The sequence below is a fragment of the Lissotriton vulgaris genome, chromosome 8 (genome assembly GCF_964263255.1).
Source record: "Lissotriton vulgaris chromosome 8, aLisVul1.2, whole genome shotgun sequence".
Taxonomy (NCBI): Eukaryota; Metazoa; Chordata; class Amphibia; order Caudata; family Salamandridae; genus Lissotriton; species Lissotriton vulgaris.
This window is the reverse complement of record NC_141696.1, coordinates 572973744-572995379: the sequence shown is the minus strand read 5'-3', so window position 1 is coordinate 572995379 and position 21636 is coordinate 572973744. Positions and strand designations below refer to the sequence as shown.

Below are 21636 nucleotides of genomic sequence, written 5' to 3'. Positions count from 1 at the left end.
CAGAGTCTGGCTGTAAGAGGCTCAACTACCAGTGCAAAAATCCGGGGGGAGAGGGAGCACCTCTGCCTGCTACCCCTAGTAATCGAAAAGGCTGGAGACAAATGCCTGTTAATTAAGACCTTTGGAGTTGGAGACTAGAGAGTAAACTAATTCAAGACAGGAATCCCACAGGCATATCCATACGTTGCAGTATTCTGAGTAGGTAGTCCCATTTGACTGAATCGAACGCTTTTGTAGCGTCTAAAAAACCTGCTGCAAGGGCCAAATCGGGATCTTTGTTCTGTAATATGGAAAAGAGGATACGCAGATTATGCGAAGTTGCTCGGCCAGGAATAAACCTGGCTTGGTGCGGGAGGACCAATTTGTCCATCCGCAAATTTAGCCTATTGAACAATATCTTACCTAGTATTTTAGCTTCGTTATCGATGAGGGACAACGGGCTGCATAAATCGCAGTGGTCCACGGGCTTCCCTGGCTTTAATAAGGAGGTAATGAGCACCTCTCTCATTGAGGGGGAAGGATTCCATCCCCTTGAGCTTCTTCGTCTACAGTCTGCAGGATGGGGGCTAGTTGATCAATATATGCTTTATAAAAATCTATGGGGAGCCCATCTAGACCTGGGGCTTTACCGGATTATATCTGCATGATAGCTTCTCGTATTTTGTCCAGCTCAAAGGGGGAAACCAAAAATTGCTTCTGTGAGTCTCCCAGCCACCCCAAAGTTACCTCGTCCAGATATGGGGCTAGGTCAAGAATTCATTGCCTACTAGTGGAGTATAGTCTGGAGTAATGTGTGGAAAATGCGGCCAGTATGTCAGCAGCGTCTCTGTATTGAGCACTATCAGAGCTTGTGAGCTCTAGAATATAATTAGAGAAGCGAGGCCTGCAGATTACTGCTGCTAGGGCTCTGCCCAGGCGTTCCCTCCCCCATATCTGTGGACCACCCAGTATTTACTTCTGAATCGGGTCTCCCGGTCCACCGTCTCCATATATTCTGAGAGTTTCTCTCTGAAGTCACGTTGCGCTGTCCCGTGTGTGCCACCCTATAGTGAGACCTCTAGCATTTTAAGTTCACCTTTCAATTTCTTTAGGGTGCCCTGGATGTCGCTCAGCACTCCTGAACTCTTAGAGATGCAGAAACCTCGGATTGTGACCTTGAAGACCTCCCAAACCATCGCTATTTTGTCAACTGATCCTAAATTTCTCGGAAAAAATCTGTAATTTCTTGCTCTAGTTCACTGCAAAATGCTGTGTCCTATAGGGTGAGAGGTGATAGTCTCCAGCTTCTGGTGAGAGAGTCATATCCTGGAGGATTTAGTGTCATGCGGACAGGAGAGTGATCAGAGTATGTTCTCGCCAGACTCTACAAATTAGGATAACAGAAATATCAATGGTATGCCTGTCACCGCAATACAGTGAGACAGGCGGTCCAAGTAACCAAACAGCAGAGAGAATGGCTCCAAGAAACACGAGGCAGACAAGTTCCATGATGCACAGAAAATGCCCACTGAAGATCAAAGGGCACTAAGGCTTGTAGGGAAACATGGACTAAACACGCGAACTGCAGGCAAAGTCCAGTGTCTTTGGTGTGTCCCAAACCATTGAAAACTCGAACTAACCTCCCAACCGTAGAGACTGTCAAGGACTTAGTTCTGCCCAGGATGACCGCAGCTTACTTGAAAGGTGTGGCAGGAAGAATGAAGTGATGCGAAGAGTGGTCTACATTCTACATTCTGTGACGCTCTTGCTGACTTTCAATAAGCGATTAACTTTATTTGATTAACATAACGTTGTTGGCAGATAACAGGAGGTAGAGCACACTGCAGTCCACAACAACTTGCGGATACTGACTGAAGCCTCTAATCCAAAGATGGCGGCATGATGAATACGCCAGCACAGGCTGGCTCACAGCGTGTGCGTGCGCCAAACGATGCAGCGCAACGAGGAATGCTCGCCACGAACACAACAATGGGAAGCCCGTCACAGTCGAAGATCTCCAGAGGTGCAGATGGTAAGAGCGTGCGCATAGATAACACAACACGCCTCCGTTTAAACCGCATGCAGCGGTTGAACTGCCAAAAGTCAATGGGCCTCCCCAAAGCAAATTATTAAACAGGAGAATACTCATGAAAAGTCCCGGAACCGCCAACGTAAATGGGCAGATCACCCTAGATAGATGTAAAGATTAAGGAAAGGTACACCCTGCAACATGAAGCAGGAACAAGTTGACTTCCTTCCTGTCCAACTCTTACACAGAGGCACTGTCAGTGGCAATTCCCAAAGTCGTAGAAAATGTCATTGTGCTTGGCAAGAGAAAAGCAAGTCCCATCAACCAGACCGTAATGCGAAGAAAAGAAATAATTCTCCCTGAGTCAGAAGTAGCACACAATAGTTGTCACCATAAGGTCCTTTAAACATGAAGTTGTAGAGTGTAGCACGACTGGGCTGGGGCTGTCCGATGTGATGGACCCTGGTGGGGCTGCGAGGGGTGCTGCTCCAGATTCCTTTGTTACTTTGTTAAATTCCTTAGTTTCAACACATCCTCCTGGAAATCTACTGGTGCTGTTTGTGCATCCTTTCTGACCATGTACAGCTGGAAAATTCTTGTGTGTTGTCTCTGCCTGTAATTGTAGTAGGTCCTTTACAAAACGTAGTCCTGCAGTGATACTCATCCTTAGTTCTCATAAAGCCACCTATAAAGCGTGAGATGAGCTCCAGATCGTCGCCATAATTTAGAGGGCCGGACCCACGTGTTGAGAAGACATGTTTGACATAGCCGAGATGTATTTCAGGTAGTTTATTAAGCTCTTGAGATGAGTAGTTACAAAGAGTTATGGCGAGCCCCACCAGGAGCAGCCTGCAAGCTGCCCAGCCTATCTTCCAACTAACAACACTCACACCAGGCACCCAAGCATTCCACTCATGTCAATCACACCAACATTCTACACGGAACACTCACACTGGCTGAGCAGCTAGGTACAAGGTGAAAGGGAACATAATATCATAAACTGAAGATACTACACATCCCTCATCAGCCAGGCTAACTTGAATCCAGTGGCAAAGTCGGGGGACGGTCCTTCTCCTACCTCGCCGCCAAGACATGGAACTCCCTCCCGACCCACCTCCGCCTGACCCAGGACCACCTCGCCTTCAGGAAGCAACTCAAAACCCGGCTGTTCGAGCAGTAGCGGACCCCCCTCCCCTAGTGCCTTGAGACCCTCTGGGTGAGTAGTGCGCTATATAAATGCGATGATTGATTGATTGATTGATTGCAAAGTGAGCAAGGGACCTACATCTGGGCATACCCTGCCAACTAAGGGCAAACAAAGCAAACACAAGCAGATGATGGCCGGAGCGCTGAAACTTTTCAGACACTCACCCCAGTCTCAGATCTGGGTTGAATCCATCAAAGGTTCTTTAGCTCACTTTGCCACCCCAGCTCAGACCCAGCCATATGCAAATCAGTCTTGACCCTGTTCCTCATGCGAACAGTCCAGCCCGAACTGCCAAGCCAGGCCTTCCCTGGACCGGAAACAAGCATTCTGGTTCTGGTTTCGGGGTAACACCCCCATCAGCCAGGCTGGCTTGAATTCAGTGTCTAAGTGCGCAAGGGACCCACGTCTGGCATACCCTGCCAATTTAGGGCAAACAAAGAAAAACACAAGGAGATGATGGACAGAGCGCTTAAACTTTTCAGACATTCACCCCCAGTCACAGATCTAGGGTGAATCCATCATTGTTCATTAGCTCACTTAACCACCCCAGTTTACACCCAGCCATATGCAAATCTGTCTTGACCCCATTCCTCATGGGAACAGTCCAGCCCAAATTGCCAAGCCAGGTCTTTCCTGGACCAGAAACAAGCATTCAGGGACCAGTTACGTGGTAACACTCCTTATTAGCCAGGCTAGCTTGAATCCAGTGTCAAAGTGAGCAAGGGACTCATGTCTGGGCATACTCTGCCAACAAAGGGCGAATATAGCAAACACAAGGAGATGATGGATGCAGCGCTGAAACTTTTCATACACTCACCTCCAAGTCACAGATCTGGGTCGAATCCATCATCGTTCTTAAGCTTACTTCGCCACCCCTGAAGTATTTGCAAGGCTGTATTGTTACACTTTCTCTAACAAAGCCTGCTGCCTAGAAGAACTACTAAGGGGCTTAGAGGTCACCCATTGCTTAGCATTGGTTGGCTTTATCATCACTCTAATGCCCTTTCTTCTCTTTGGTCAGTGTGTACCAGCTACATCGTCTCTTCACGTGTTTGTCCCTCCACTGGAGTGTGAACTAAGAACTACTTCCTTACCGAGTGACATTCCACTGTTCACGCTTTCGGAGCTACTTTTTCATTAAGTTGCAGCACTTCATAAGAGTGCATGTGTTTATCTGGCCATTTCCCCCATCCTGCTGTACATTGCTGCTTACCCTATCCTGTTGCTTGTTTTACTTCTGTTCATCCACCAGTAAAACTAAATGCCTCCAAGAACTTGTGTCACCTCCACCACCTACTCCCATCTTTGCTTGCCCATTCCACCCAGCAATGGCCGTATCATATCTATTGTTTTTTCTAAATAGTTTATCCATGTTGAAACAGCCACAGGCTATATAATATGGCTAAATGACATTGGCAAAGACAATAACTCTTGCATAGGCAAAAACTATTTGCTTTGCCAATGCATGTTGTTTGTTAACACCCATAGAGCAGCGCCTAACTACTGATAAGCTTCCACTGGTCTGCTGAAGTGTTTGGTCTTGGAACTATTTTTTTCCCAGCTCATGCTGAACATGTTTGTTTTGTTTGCAGCTCCTCCTTGCTTAGGGCTGAAATTGAATAGACATTTTTGTGTTTCCGGCATTTTTTGGTGGAAGCAATGTGTTTTAATTTTGTGAATTTGTGCACAATAAAAGGCTGACACTCTTTTTCAATTATGTTTCATAATTTTCAAAGTTGGTAACACAATCCACACAAATACACTCCACAATGTGCCACATAATTCCAATCAGCATAATTTGACTCGAAGCCACACACTCCCATTCCACACAATTGAACACTTCACATTTCCATTCCACGCCACATAATTCAACAGCAAACCACATAATTAAGTTCATTAACACAATTACACAACACACCACATACAGCCAATCCATACCACAACATTCTACATCATGCCACAAAATAAAAGAGCACACCACATAATTAAACTCCACTACATACCACTCCACAAAACAAAATACCATTCCACTTAATTACACTACATGACAAACAATCCCACTCCACTTAATTCCAGTCCACTCAATACCACATAAATACTATCCACTTAATTCCACTGCACACAATGCCACATAATTCCTATTTTTTAAAAATATTTATGTTACCCCTTTTTATGCAAGGTTATACAAATACATAAGGCAACAAGGTTATAATACAAAACAATAAGACAAAAAAACAGAAAGACTACATAATTATAAAGCAACCTCCACAAAAGCAATAGAACCAATATAGGATGGACAAGTAAAGCAAAACGTTGCACAAGAGAAATTGCTGTCATATTTCCATTAATATCATGTCCAGAACACATCTAGCCCATATTGAATCTAGACCCATTCAGATATAGGAGACCAAATCTTCACTCCTGTTGCTCTCTTCCTTCTCCCTTTAATTTTGTATATTGATAATTCTAAATGTTTACATGGCGAGCAACCTTGAGCGCCAATTCATAAACATCGGTGGATCAGGACTAATTCAATCATTAGTAATGCAAGCCCGTACCACCGCCATACAAATGAACAAAAAAGATATATTGGCTCTTGATCTTGTCTGTGACACAGTGTCCGACCCAACCCCTATTAAAACCAGTTCTCCAGTTATAATCAGAGAGGATCCGATTATTGTTCCCAAAAACAACTCAATTTCCCTAAAGAATTCCCTTAACTTAGGACATGAAAAGAACATATGAATTGAATCTGCTGCATAAAGGCCACATCTATTGCATTTGACACCAACGGATGTCCCCCATTTTGAAATCTTACTTGGGGTGTAGTATAAATCATACAGGGCCATATAATGTTGAGTATGCATCCTACCTGTCATCAGAATTAGATTAGCGAGCCCTATGGAATCCTTAATATTGACATCCTCGACCCCAGTTTACTTTCCAATTTTCCTTTACAAGCATCTAAGTCATCAGGAAATGTTTCTACCAGTTGTACATAAAATTTGCCAATAGGTGTTCTTTTCTTCATTTTTTCAATAAGAGGGATCTTATCAAATTGTTGTTAATGTCCGGACCCTCGCTTAGTTAAAACACTGCGAATTTGGAGATATTTCTCGAACTCATGTTTGCCTAAGCCATATTTCAATTGCAAAATCATATACTGATGGTCTATGACATGGCAAAAGTTCAGCCCTGTCACCAACTACCAAGGGGCTGATACATTGTATCATCCCTGCCCAATAATACAACATACCATGTGGAATACCCCAGCCTCCCCAATCTTTTGGTAACACCATTTTCTTGAAAGCCCTTCTCTGTCTAGTGTACCCCCATAGGAATCTGGAACAAATCCTCTCTAATTTCCTAAAACATGACAAGGGAAATTCTAGGGGGATTGTTCTAAACATATATAAAAATGTTGGCAATAACAACATTCTTAATACATTGGATCTACCATGAAGGGATAAGTGCAGATGGTCCAGCCGCTCCAATGTTGAATTCACATTCGCCAATACTGGATTCATATTCAATTCTGGAATATTCCCAACGGGCGTTGAGATTTTAATTCCCAAATATGTGACTTCTGGGACGGTAGCCACATTTGCCGGGGGATCACCACCTGAGTAAAGGACTTGGGTTTTGGTTATATTTAATTTATCACCAAAAATACTCCCAAACTGGCTTGCCAATGTATTAATAGCAGGAAATGCAGTAACAATATCTCTTGTAACAACGACAATGTCATCGGCATAAGATAATGCTCTATTCTCCATATGCTGCAATTCGACTGGTTTTATGTCTATATGCCAATTTAATTTGTTAAAAAAAATATAATTATATCAAGCAAATAAAAGAGGGGCGCAAGGGCACCCTTGCCGTGTGCCCCGACCTATTTTGAATGAGCCAGACTCCTGTCCAGAGATTCATATACTCGATTCCGGACAAATATACAATGTCCTAACTGCTTGACGAATCTTAAGGCCGAATCCCTTCAGTCGTAAAACCTCTCACATATATGGCCAGAAAACCCTGTTGAATGCCTTCTTGGCATTCAACAGTATTACACCCAAAACAGTCTCAGTTGCTTGTGCCAAGTCAAGGAAAGAAATCACACGCCTCACATGGACAGAATTATCCCTGCCTGGGATAAACCCATGTTGAAAGTTGGAAACCAATGCAGAAATGACTACAGGTAAGGGCTTGGCAAATATCTTAGAATAAACCTTACTGTCAGAATGAATTAATGAAATTGGTCTGTACACTCTTGGTAGTAAATCAGGCTTATCCTTTTTTTTTAAATCAATAATAGTGGTTTTGCGCCAAGACTCTGGCGCCATTCCTCTTTGAGCGGCCAAAAATAAAGTCATAAGTTCTGGTTTCAAAACTTGGCGAAAAGTCCTAATAATTCAAGTGGGATACCATCAGGGCCCACATCGTTGCCTACTGCAAGTGATGTTATTGCGGTTACTACTTCTTCCCAAGTGATATCTGCATCTAATTCTTCCATCTGATCATGTGTCAATTTTTTATTTCGATATCCGAACTAAACTCCTTCATTTTCCCTTCTGCTCCAATTATTTCTTCCTCTGCATACAGCTTATAATAGAATCTACAGAACACATTGAGCACTTCCCCTAAGGAATCCTGTACCTGAGAAAGATAATCCTGAATCCTATTGATCCTATTTGCTATTTCTTTCTGATGTAATCTTTTCACTAGGATCCTACCAGAGTTCTCACTGACTTCATACAATTCGGACCTATACATAGAGATTTTTGTGGCTAATTTCACAGCAAAGTTGGGATATATCTACATTTTTTGGACGGCAATATCCTTTAATTTTTTTCTCCATATTTTGACCCCTAATTACAGCCCCCATAAGTTCTATTTCTAATAACCTTAATTTATTCATCCCATCCTGAATTTCGCCACATACTTTTTGCTGTTTATAGAGAATAGCTTAGCTTTTCACCTCGAACCCCAGCATTAAATGCATCGCAGACAATAGGATCAGAAGCTGAACCCCGATTATTTTGAAAGAATTCAGTGATCCATTTACACATTTGTTCACAATATGCAGAGTCCAACAAAAAGTTTGCGTTCGAAAGTCCATGACTTTGGCGATGATCTGCTACTAAAATCCAATTCTAGGAATGGCGTGGCTTGCCGCCGGAGCAAAGCCCCAAATCCTCAAGATTCCGGACCAAATCCTGCAAGCAGCACACACTCGAGGCAGGGATTGCCTCGAGAACTTAAGCAGCACCAGCGATTGAAATCCGGAAGCTTCTACTCGCCTCCAAAGTTGCGGCTTGCTTGTGGCGTGCAGCGATGCCTGTGAGGTCCCGGAAGCTGGGAGACGGGCACTCCCCTCTGCCGTCTACGCAAGGGCACAGCGTTGAGGCCTATGTCGAAGCCAGATCGTGAGAGTGAGGCCGGCCTCGGCGCCCCCACCGGCCCCACGAGAGTCAAAGAAAGGGGTTGTGAAGTGAGCCGCAGTCCGAAGGTACCCTGGTGAAGGCGGCATACGTCACTGTGGCGCAGGGGCCTTGAGTCACCCTTCTGTTGCGGCGTGCCCGGAGTTGGTGGCGCCGGCCTTGGGGATCTGCAGTCAGAAGGATGGGCACTCCCTTCTGCCACCTGCCTGGCGGTCGGATCGCGTGTCCTGAGGAGGCGCTTGCACAAAGGAAGAAGGGCCGGACTTCAGAGCATCCACCTGACCGAGGGAGAAATTAGGTCGGGACCTCTGGATCTGCCGCGGCCTTGGCTACAGCAGAAGGAGGAGTCCATGACACGCGGGGAGACCTGATGAGCCCTGTACTCCACAAGACAGTGTAGACCACGTTGGAGGCGCCCTGGGAGTGCCGCTACACTGCGCCATAGAAGCATCTGGGCGGCACTAGACCCCGCATGTTTGGACTCGGATGGCTTCGTACCAGGAAGGTCTCCTGCATCACGGAAGCATCAGGAGAGCCGGCCGGCCGGCCGGAGGTGGCACCCCAGGCGCAGAGGCGGTACAGAATGGGGGGGATTGTGGAGGGTGAAGGTACTGGTGCCCCACTCTGAGGTAGAGGCGGCTGCTGTATATTGCTATGGACTTGTGGCCCCGTGGGGAGAGGGAGTCGGCGGGGGCACGTCCGACATACCCCTCCGTCGCGCCTGAGTGTTGCCTTGGGGCCTGAGGAGTGCAAGGAGACCCGGCTGGCACGTGGTATGCGTCTGTGACTGGGGAGTGGAGACCCCTGCGCCCGCCAGTAAGGAGCAGACGAAGAACAGACTGAGGTACGGTGGGGCCAAGAGGAGCTGAGGCGCAGTGGTACCAGGGGTGGCGGGATTTCCTAGCGACTGACTCCCGTGACTACCTGCCGGGTTTCGCAGGACATCATCACAGGGCCTTGGGGGGGCCTGGCTGGCTGCAATCCAGGCGTGGGAGACTACAAAATGAAACCGAAGGGCGCTGCAGCTGCACAGATGAACAAGTTGGATAAATATGCGGTCCCGTTGGCGGCCACCCAGACCAAAGGAGCAACATGGAGCCATCCTGCACCGACTAAACCCTGTTTGGCTTCCAATATGGTGGCAATCCAAAGTTTAACAACCACCTTGGAGACAAAAATCGACAAGATGTCAATTGAGATAAATCTTATTCGCGCAGATTTCGACAAGACGTGGGACAAGGCCAGGACCAATGAGACAGACATCCGGTAGCTCCATGCCTCTTCCAAAAAGCTCGAGCAGAGGGTTAATGAACTCGTACACCAACATTGCCAGGTATCCCTAAAGCTTGAGGACCAGGAAGGGAGGGCCTGCCGGAACAACATCCATGTGATGGGTGTTCCAGAAGGTTCGGAGGGACCCAGTATGGACCTTTTCCTGGAGGACTTGATCCTCAACTGTCTGAAACCAAAATGTCTCTCCAACATGTTTACCATCGAAAGGACGCACCGTGCACCGATTCCCAAGCCCAAGCCTGGAGCGCCGCCAAGGAAAATCATTGCGAAAATTGTCAACTATAGGGACCGGGACGCTATCCTGCAGGCCGCCAGGCAGATGGGAGACCTACAATATGAGAATACAACTGTCAGGTTTGTCCCAGACTTTACGCTCAAAGTTCAACGTGAACAACGCTCCTTTGATGGGGTGAAAGCTGCGCTTCGGGGTAAGGGAATCAAGTTTATGACGTTCTTTTTGGCCAAGCTTAAAATTATTGCTGGTGGCAAGTCCTTCTTCTTTACTACGCCATCAGAGGTACAAGACTGCTTGGACAGAGGAGCATCACAGTCATCCGCTTCAGCTGCAGGTGACGAGTGGAGGGACACTTGGGCCAAGTCACTGGGTTACCTGGATGGTAGATCGGACACTGACAGAACGAGTCAGTGCTCATGGCGATCGAGTTCTAATAGCCCTAACATGGGCGACACCCAGAGACATTAGTAGACTCTAGTTGATTGAGGGACTGCAATTATGGACCCAGATGAGTTGTAATGTAATGTATACATACTTTTTATAATGTTGGGGTTATGATCCTCCCCGAGGGGGTGTCATTCGGTCGGGTGGAGGGCTCTCTGGACCCGGAATGAGCAAGATCCTGGGCTGGAGCCACTACACGACTTTAACTACTCATCCTTCATGGGCAGACGGGCCCGGCCAGCCAATGGGGAAGTGAGAAAAGCATTTTGTGGGAGGAGAGAGCGATTTATAGGTGCCAGAAAGGATTTAACTGAATATGTGTGCACATGCTTGACAAGTTACTAACTTTGTGGGGGAGGGCGCTCAGCGGCTGGAGCTGGGGCCAGCGCATTTTCCCCTCTAAGTAGTTTTTCGGGGGAGGGTTCTCTCTCTCCTTGGGTGTGTGGGACATAAGGGGTCTGCTATTGGGGATGTGGGTCAATCAAAACCTACTTGGCAGGGTAGCAGGGTGGGGGGAAGGTGGGGGCAAAGCAGTTTCCTGGTTATGTAGTGAGGTTTGGTATGGTTGGGGGGGTTTGCGTTGATCACAAAGGGAATGTTACGATGTGCTGGTATGATGTTACAGGAGATTCAGATTGCATGCTAAGATAACATCTACTGATGGCTACGAGGTGGGATAAAAGTCTTAAAATACATAGCTAGAATGTCAACGGGTTAGGGGACACGCTCAAGAGGAGTATAGTGCTCCAATTTGTTAAAAGGCACCTCCCGGATGTGGTCCTCTTGGAGGAAACACACCTGATCTGTAACACCTGTCACGCACTAAACAGATGGGGATATACATTGGCGACTCACGCCGCCGTTACTTCAGAATCCCGTGGGGTGGGTATTCTATTGCACCGTAATTTTCCATGTGTCATTGACAATTCAGAGATGGACCTGTTGGGGCGATTTGCAGCGATCTCGGGGAAGTGGGGGAGACGCAGACTCAACCTGGTGACGGTTTACATTCCGCCAGGTCTCCAAACTCAGTCATATCATGATCTGGGTGGGCTTCTCCTTTCCCTACCTGAGGGGAAGCTCCTAGTAGGCGGGGATATCAATGTAGTATTAGCGGGAAGATGGGATAGACACCCACCTCGGGACATTGCGACTGGGCACATGTGGCTCTCCAATCTCCTTGAGGCGTTCGGTTTGACTGATCTCTGGCGTCTTCGCCACCCGAATCTACAACAGTATACATTCTTCTCAGGCCCGCACCACACTTTATCTAGGATAGATTATATCCTCACACCTCTGCAACAGGACACATCAATTCGAGAAATCAAACACTTGGCGAGAGGTATTTCGGACCATTCCCCTATATGGGCACATCTCATTGTTGATCAGAGGATGGGCTGTGTTGCGCCATAAACGCCTTGTTCCTTCGCAATTCTGAGACCAAGAAGAAGATCACCCTCTCGATCTACCAATACTTTCAAGAAAATGTTGGGATGGTGGAATCCCCTGTAGTCCTCTGGGAAGCATTCAAAACTGTGCTGAGGGGGGAAGTCATCTCCACAATTGCTGGGCAACGTAAGGAAAAGGAGGCACAAATGTTAACCATTGAGAGCGACCTTCACGCTCTGGAGGAGGCAGCACAAAGTGACGGGAATCCGGGAATCATACATCCGATGCAACTTAAAGAGGCTGAATACAAGGCTTTGGTCACCGACGCTGCTAAGACCGCAGCAAGGGACAGGGACGGCCGATTATACGACCAAGGGGACAAAGCAGGCAAATTAATAGCCTGGTTGGACAAAAAGAAGTAGGCGCAGAGGGTGGTGTCTGAGCTTAGTACCCAATCGGGGGTCCTCCTTACTGAACCTCAAGAGATAATTAGGGAGTTTGCAACTTATTTCCATAAAGTGTACAGCAGGGGGTCGGATCTTCTGGAGGAAGATTCATCTGCTCTATTGGCTGACATTACACTGCCCACCCTCTCTGAAGACGATCGAGAGACTCTGGAGGGTACACTCACACCGGAGCAACTGGCCAGGGCAATCAACGAACTCCGACCTGGAAAATCCCTTGGACCCAATGATCTCCCTATTGAGCTCTACAAGCTCAAACCCGACTGCTTGGGTCAACACCTTAAACACTTGTTTGAGGACTGTAAAGAACAGGGGATATTACCGAAAGATCAACGCATCGCTACACTGGTGGCCATTCCTAAAGAAGGGAAACCCAGAGAGCTGTGCACCTCTTACAGGCCAATATCGTTGTTGGACGCTGAGCCGAAAATCCTTGCCAAGGTGCTCGCTAATAGGATCAAGCCGATAATCACCACGCTGGTCCATCCGGACCAGTCGGGCTTCATGACCCACTGCAACACTGCGCTTAACTTGCTCCGCCTCCATGGAGTCTTAGGACACTGCCACACGATCCAAGAGGATGCGGTTGTGGATGTTGTTGGATGCCGCAATGGCTTTCGACACGCTCGAATGGCCCTACATGATAGCAGTTCTCAAGAAACTGGGCTTTGGTCCTAATTTTATTGGGTGGGTGCGCCTCCTCTATACTGAGCCTTTAGCCCAGGTGGTGGTGAATAATACAATTTCGGAGATTTGTACTCTGGAGAGAGGGACGCGGCAGCGCTGCCCCCTTTCCCCCCTGCTTTTTGCCCTCTCCCTGGAACCACTTGCGGCCTGGATACGTCAAGAAGATCTCTCTCTAAGGGGGCTCAGATGGGCAGAAGGGTGGGAGGACTGGATTTTGCTTTACGCGGATTATATCCTCTTATACCTCGCGTCCCCTTTTAAATCCCTCAGAGTGGCCCTAGACATTTTTACTAGTTTCGGGAAGAAGTCAGGATATAGCATTAACTGGGAGAAGTCACTCCTCTACGTTCTTCATGGCCCCCCCCGGCAAATTCTGCGCAACTACCTGATCATGGTGGCCACGGAGGGGTTCACGTACTGGGAATTATTATCTCCAGGGAGAAGGCGACTAGATATGAGATGAACCTCCTACCGCCTTTTCAACGGTTCAAAAGGGATAACGCTATTTGGAAGAGGCTCCCGTTGTCCATACTGGGTCAGGCAGCCCTTTTCAAGATGATGGCGCTGCCACGTTTTTTTATGTGCCCTCCAAAATTACCCAGACTTAGTCCCACAACAATATTTTGCGGACGTTGAGGCCACCCAAAGAGGCCTTTTATGGGCTGAGTGCATCGGATATCCCTCCAGAAACTTACACTGGGATGATATGATGGGGGAATAGCACTTCCTGACATTTGGAAATACTACTGGGCAGCACACCTTTCTGCCATAAACCAGGGTACGTACTGTGGTAGTGATGATCCCGGCTATGGGAAAGACAGGTGGCTTCTCCCGGGTGGGAACTTCGAGGCTGCACTCCATTCTAAACCCAGCATATATCCCTTCACGGGACCTATAAAACACGCTGTCCAACTTTGGCACATTGTTTACCGTAAACTGGGATGGGCTGGCAAACTTACACTAGCTACCCTGCTATGGGTCTCCGAAAGGCTGGGCACATTGGGTTTCGCAACTGGGACCAAATAGGGATCTCTCATATAAAAGACATGTGGGGACCTAATGGGGTGGTGACATTCGCCTTGCTTCAGCACACTTACGACTTAGCACACATCGAGCACTTTCGATATATGCAGGTCAGACACTCCCTCCAGGCAAACATTCCACCCGGAACACTGCTCCCGGAGACCTCCCCCCTTGAGGACAGACTGTTGGATGGTCACCTTCTAGAAAAGGCTATCTCCCTCACATACAAAAAACGTATACAGGAGTGAGGACAGGCTCTTTAGGAGACAATGTGGAGAGGTGGGGACGTTCCTTCAGATAATGTGAGAGTGGCCTCTGCTGCAGACTTACTGGAAGCGGGTACACAACTGTATGCGTGTTGTGTGGGGGGGTAGAATTGCAGCCCGAGGGTAAGAGGTGCCTTCTAAACATCTGGGAACCCACAGATCTATCCACAAAGGGCAGACTGCGGGTGACGCTGGGTCTCGCAATTGCTAAACAGAATATAGCACGCCTATGGGGAGCGGTAACACCTCCAACACTCAGTGCATCGAAGAAGGACATGGACTGGTGCATGCACCAAGAAAAAACATTCTATGTGGCTGGGGTTGCCCCCGGAAGTGGGTGGCAGTCTGGTCCAAATGGAATGAGTACTGTGGCAATCTGTGTGAACCTCCACTGGTCCCTTCCCTTGATGAACCATTAGTACTGCAAGAGACTCATGCATTTCTAACATCTTGTATGCTATGACACCAGCTGTGACATATTTGTATAACATTCTGTAAAAGCAACACTGTGACAACTGCCATCCCTGTATGTACTGACCACCAAGTTTTTTTTTGCTAATAAAAAGATTTAAAAAAAAGAAAAATCCAATTCTAACATAACAGGGTTATAGTCTGAGATGATCTTAGGTATGATATCAATCAGCGTACTTGTAAAGCGTGCTACTTACACATAAGGGTCCCAAGGCGCTGAGGGGAAGGGCGGGGGATGCTGCTACTGCTCGAAGAGCCAGGTCTTGAGGAGCCTTCTGAAGGCGATAAGGTCTTGGGTCTGCCGTATGTGGGTAGGGAGGGTGTTCCAGGTCTTGCCGGCGAGGTAGGAGAAGGATCTGCAACCAAAGGTCAATCGTTGGATGCGGGGGACAGCTGCGAGGGCGAGGCTGGCAGAGCGGAGCTGGCGGGTGGGGGTGTGGAAGCTGAGTCTGCTGTTCAGGTAGGCTGGACCGGCGTTGTGGAGTGCTTTGTGTGCGTGGGTGAGGAGCTTGAAGGTGATCCTCTTGTCGACGGGGAGCCAGTGTAGGTCTCCCGGGTGGGGGGTGATGTGGCTGCAGCCGGGGACGTTGACGATTAGTCGGGCGGAGGCGTTTTGGATGCGTTGTAGTCATGGTAGGTGTTTGGCTGGGATTCCTGCGTAGAGTGCATCGCTGTAGTCCAGTCTGCTGCTGACTATGACCTGCATCACCGTTCTTGTTTCCCTGGGGATCCACTTGTAGATCCTGCGGAGCATGCGGAGGGAGTTGTAGCAGGAGGAGGAGACGGCGTTGACATGCTTCGACATGGAGAGGGAGGAGTCGAGGATGAATCCTAGGTTGCGCGCATGGTCGGCGGGTGTCGGTGCTGTTACCAGTGCGGGCGGCCACCAGAAGTTGCCCCAGGCTGAGGGGGTGGGTCCTCTGTCTTGTCCGAGTTCAGCTTCAGAAGGCTGCTCCTCATCCAGTCGGCGAGGGCCTGCATTCCCTCGTGGAGGTTGGTTTTGGGGTGTGTGGGTCCTTGGTGAGGGATAGGAGGAGCTGCGTGTCGTCGGCGTAGGAGATGATGTTGAGGTAGTGATGGCGGGTCACTTGTGTGAGGGGGGCCATGTAGACGTTGAACAGCGCGGGCTGAGGGATGAGCCCTGGGGGACGCCGCAGATGATGTCGGTGGCTTCAGATCGGAAGGGTGAGAGGCGGACGCTCTGGGTTCTTCCAGAGTGGAAGGACGTGGTCCAGTCAAGAGCCTTCTCTTGGATTCCGTCTTCTAGGAGGCGTGTCTTTAGAGTGCGATGGCAGACAGTGTCAAAGGCGGCTGGAAGGTCCAGGAGGATGAGGGCTAATGTTTTGCGGTTGTCTAGTTGGAGCCTGATGTTGTCTGTGGCGACGATGAGGGCAGTCTTGGCGTTGTGGTTTCGTCTGAATCCGGACTGGGAGGGTCCAGGATGTTGTCGTCTTCCAGGTAGCAGGCCAGTTGCATGTTGATGATTTTTTCGATGACCTTTGACAGGAACGGGAGCAGGGAGAAGGGCCGGAAGTTCTTGAGGTCCTTGGGGTCCCCTTTGGGCTCCTTGAGGAGGGCGTTGATTTCGGCATGCTTCCAGCTTTCCGGGAATGTCGCTGTTTCGAAGGAGATGTTGATGACCTTCCGTAGTTGGGGTGCTATGGCAGCGTCTGCTTTGTTGAATACGAGGTGTGGGCATGGGTCAGACCGAGATCCTGAGTGGATGGAGTTCATGACCTTGCATTTCTCGTCGTCGTTAACATTGGACCAGGAGGTCAGGTGGTTGGCGCTGGTGGTGTTTACAAGGGGGTGGTGTCTGGCGCAGTCGGGGCAGTTGTGGTGTGGAAGCTGTCCTGGATGTCAGCGATCTTGCGGTGGAAGAAGATGGCTAGTAAGTCGCACAGTTCTTGTGAGGGCGGGATGTCATTGGCGTTGGCGCTGGGGTTGGAGAGTTCCTTTACGATGCTGAAGAGCTCTTTGCTGTTGTGTGCGTTGTTATCCAAGCGGTCTCTGAAGGAGGATCTTTTGGCTAATCTGATGAGCTGGTGGTGTCTGCGGGTGGCGTCCTTGTGGGCTGCATGGTTGTCTGGTGTGCGTTCATGGAGACATGTCTTCTCCAGTTTCCGGCATGCGCGTTTGGAGGCCTGGAGCTTGTTGGTGAACCAGGTGGCTCTCTTGTTGGCATGGCTGTTGGAGGGTTTCTTGAGCGGGGTGAGGGTGTTGGCGCAGTCGTCAATCCACTGTCTGAGATTGCGGGCTGCTGTGTCTGGGTTGGTGGGGTCGGTGGGTGGGTTCTTGGTGAGGGAGGTGGTCAGCTGGTCTTCGGTGACTTTGCTCCAGCAGCGGCAAGGCAGCTGGTGAGTGCGGTGTTGCGTGGTTAGTTTCTTTAAGGTGAAATGGATGCAGCGGTGGTCAGTCCAGTGGAGTTCGGTGCTGTGGTCGAAGGCAACATGGGAGCCTGTGGAGAAGATGGGGTCAAGCGTGTGGCCGGCGGCGTTTGCATATCATTATTCCCACCAGGGGGTATTTCAATCTGAGATATATCCAGTCCAGCACCTACATTACTACATCCCGGATCTGGCAAACATATACTTTGTCCATTCGCTATCAACTCCATTGACCCTTGCTGCATTAAGGGCTTTTGTTTCACTCTTGGTTCAGATGTTGCAATTATTGATACTGGTACTTCTGCAACTTTGTTGCCAGATTGAACAGTTCCTGAAGCCCCTGGTGCAACAGTATCGGGGCTCTTACCTTTCGCCTGCGTCTTCTTGAATGTACCCAGAAGCTTGAGTGTTTTGCCCGCTGCGGTGTCTCCAATCCGTGAGACCCCAGAAGAGAGTTAATTTTATCCAGCTGTGTTCCTGCCGCACTGCTACGTCCATTACATGCAGAAGCGGAGACATGGACGGGAGGAGTTGAAATCGTTGATGCTGCCGCCCGAGTCTTAGGACCCTTTCTAGAGTTTTTCAGCGCCATCACCGTCCATGCGCTCTGGTCCTGGATTTCCGGCGAATTTCCTGACTGAGCCTCAACCACTCGCCAGAACCGCCGCCGTATATGGAGCACTCCGGAACTCCACAGATATCTGACGGGGCTTCAGTATTTACGACAAACTGCCCGTGAAGACCCTTCAAAATACAAATACCGCCACATCCACAGCATGCCCAGAAGTTATTTCACGAATTTCAAAACATTAGTCATCGGGAGGTTAAGCAGGGGGGGTTACCAGGGAGGAGCGTCCACAACCTGCTCACACGATCGCGGAGTCGACCCCCATCCTGCCTCCTTCCAGCACAATGCCACATAATTCCACTATAGAAATCCACTCCACACCACACACAATTCCACAACTAACAGTACCAATTCAACGCACATAATTCCACTCTACACCACATACATCCACTCCCATCCAAACTAAAACACATAGGTAAAAGATATTGTCATTTACAATCCCAATAGCTCTAATTCTCACAAATGCGAGACCTATTGCATTGCAAATGCTTGTTGCTCATTATCTTTCTGTCTGCAAATCTTGTATTTCGGTCTAGCTTGACAACACATCCTCTTCACATATGTTATCATTTATTTAAAATCCATGTAGAGAGATCTTTGGCTCCTCCAAAGGATACTTTTTTACTCACCTAATTTTATTGAATGTTTGGTGTTATTGGAACCTCTCGGAAGTGCTTCCATTGGAATGCATGAGGGACTTTACATCTGAAAGAATACTCAATCATGACACAGCCGTATTCAATTGTTTATCTGTGTTCTAGATAGAAAACAATTCGTTTTTGCTATTTTTCCCAGCATAGGCAAAGACAATAGGTCTGGCTTTACCCTTCTGAACTGCATTTGAAGGCAACAAGCATTTGTGCGTACCTCTGCATATGTTAGAACATTTAAGTTATATCTATTGGCTTTGCCTATGCTTATTTAGGTCAGTCTTGAAATCACAGCTGCCTCCGTTATCTGGTGTTATAATTGATTCAAAATATACATTAAGTGATCTCTGGCTACACCCAGAAGAGTATTTTCCTCTCACCTCATGCTTTTGGCTGTTTGGTGTATTATTCCACCCTCTCGGAAGTGTTTCCTTTGAAAGTCATGATGGAGTATTTTACATCTGAAAAGTTTACTGAATCATTACATTGTTTGTCCCAGAATCCTCACACTCTTTGACACATTAGCTTTTTATCTCCAATATGCATCAGGTACATAAACCAATCCTTTTTGGCAACACCATGTCCCCCGCATCCCCCTTCGCCCCTCAGAGGTCATTGAGGTCATTGACTAAGCCAATAAGTTTGGCTTTAACGTGTTAAACAGCATTTGTGCATGCAACAAATGTTGCATGCACTGCTGTTTCAAAGTCAAATATATTGGGTTTGCCTATGCTTTTTATGTGAGGCTGCCTGTCTCAATTCCCTCTCCTCTCATTCCTCCCTTTCCTTCTCTTTGCTTTCTCTTTCTATTTATTTATCCATACCCCTCTCTCCCACTCTCTCTGTCTGCCATTTTCCATTCTATCTCTCTTGGCCTATATATTTACCAGTTAATCCATGTACCCTATTTTTGTTCGTTCATTCATTCATTCATTCGTGTGTATAAATGTCCATGCTCCTAGTAAGAGTTTTTGGAATAGCTTCCTGGTCCTCTCCCTTTTTCTCCCTCTTAGTCTCACCCCCATCTCTACCTTTCAATGTTCCGCACATCTCTCTCTCTCTCTCTCTCCCCTTCCCCACCTGTCATTCTTTCCCTCTGTCTTATCTTTTACACTCACCAGCTCATTATTTATGTATTTAACAATTTATCTGCGTCAACTTCTCTCTCATTGTTTTTCTGTCTGTACAGCTGTACTTGCAATCTACATTAAATCTTATTAGTTTGATTTACATGGCTTTTTTGTATCTTTCTGCAACCGTCGTGGTCTCTCGCTTTCTCTCGCAACTCCCCCAACCCCTTTTCTCTCAGTATCTCTTAATCTCTTAATCTCTCTAGTCTCCACTCTCTCTATGTATCCCTCCACGTGTCTTTCTCCCCTCGCTACATCTCTCTTTCTTATACACCCATCTTTCTTAGATATCCCATCTCTGGCAATGAACCTTTCCTACCCTCTCCTACTCTCTCTCGGCCTCACAATCTCTCTCTGTCTTTTTCTCTAATCATCATCTCTACCCTTGTTTCTCTCTCGCGCCACTTGTCTCTTTCTCACGACCCCTCTTTTTTTTTTTACCTCATTCTAATTTCATTATCCACTTCCTGTTTCTCTCAACTTTTCTTTAGAAGATTCAACGGATCTGAAACGACAGCAAAGATGTTTTCTCTATTTCACGTGTGAAGCTATTCTTGAGACCTGTCTGCCCTCCGCTTCAAAGTAAAAACCTAAATTGACTACTTTTTTTTTTTTTTTAAAGGCTTCAGAATGCATATAAATAACACGCCGATTTACCTGTTTGTTCGGCTTCGTGTAGAAGTATTAGGAAAAGTACCCATGAGGCCGTGACGGGATTCGCCATTTTCATGTTTCAGCACTGTTCCGTTTTTACGGGCTGCTTTTGGCCTCTGAGGACAAGTCGAGGATAAACACAAAGGTTAAAGTTCAAAGTCCGAAGCCCTCGTTCCAATAAACACGTGCGAGGTCAAGCGGCTGCTGCCAACCCCTTTGCTGATAGAACACTGCCGTTTAAAGATCACCGAATAGTTTAGTATTTTTTAAAACAATGTTTTTGGATGGGGAGAGCAAAAACAAACGCCGTATAAGCGCAACCATTAATTCCCAGATGTCTGTATCAGATTAAGTACTGCATACTGACTGTTTAAGTGGAGTTTTGCCCAGCTACCACGAACCGCAATGCATATCCCAGGGAATGTTTCTCTGCCTTAGTCACTGTCACTGGAGGTTTACTGTCATCTAAATGCTTCACATCTCAAACTCGCGTTTCACAACAATCCTGTCACCCCCTCCCAACACAATCCCCAAGGATGGGAAGACGGACGCAGTTCTGAACTTTTGGAAGGCGAGAGGGAGTTACCTTCCCGGCCGTATTTATTAAAATATGAAACAAAAATTAAAACATTAAAATAACAGTTTCATATCATGTACAATTTTCATTTATTACATTACGATGAAGACACGTTCATTGGCTAACCTTAACAAATCTCTAGTACAAAGGTTTTCCTAGCCGAGTCTAACATCCTGCAAATGCATACTTTCTAAATTAAAATTGTACATCCTAGCATTACGGGCCAACGGCAAGGTCGCAACCGGTGTCAGATCCCTACCACCAGAACTCCCCCCTCACGGTGTGAGGGCGGGCGCGCAGAGGACTGTACCTCTGCGCCAACTCCAATTTCCCTTGTCTTTGCGGGGGCCCCCTATTTACTCGACGCCATCTTATTGGTCGTCCGAGGACTCGTGTGAGGTGTCTAGAAGGTAGCGTGGACCCCCCTCCCACCCCACACTGTTTATCACATCCGCCGTCGCGGATATCCGGGCCCCGGGAAATTCGTAGGAGGGGCATCTAGCCGCCTCCTCCCCTGGAAGGGGCCTATGACCGCCTTCCCTTAGGCGACCCCATACTTAGTGGGTGCCGCCTCCCCGTGTGAGGGGCCAATGGCCGCCTCCCCCCGGGCGCTCCCATCCATAATGGGTGGCGCCCCCCCTCTAGGGACCTTGAAATTACTGCTCACCGATCATGACCTTACCGC

General features: G+C 47.9%; 1 protein-coding gene across 3 annotated transcripts in view; it reads right to left on the bottom strand.

The window, feature by feature from the left end:
• Positions 1 to 20532, bottom strand: part of PROZ (protein Z, vitamin K dependent plasma glycoprotein) — a 263433-nt gene extending 242901 nt beyond the window's left edge. The window contains exons 1-2 of one of the 3 annotated variants that reach the window (XM_086934409.1): positions 20378 to 20490; positions 18570 to 18697 (exon numbers count right to left, since the gene is read on the bottom strand). In XM_086934409.1, the coding sequence (XP_086790535.1) occupies positions 18570 to 18621 (52 nt within the window). In that variant the 5' untranslated portion in view covers positions 18622 to 18697; positions 20378 to 20490. Of the gene's footprint in view, positions 1 to 18569; positions 18698 to 20377 lie in introns of all 3 variants that reach the window. The other 2 variants (XM_086934410.1, XM_086934408.1) reach the window with 2 other exon arrangements.
• Between the last annotated feature and the right edge of the window lie 1104 nt (positions 20533 to 21636).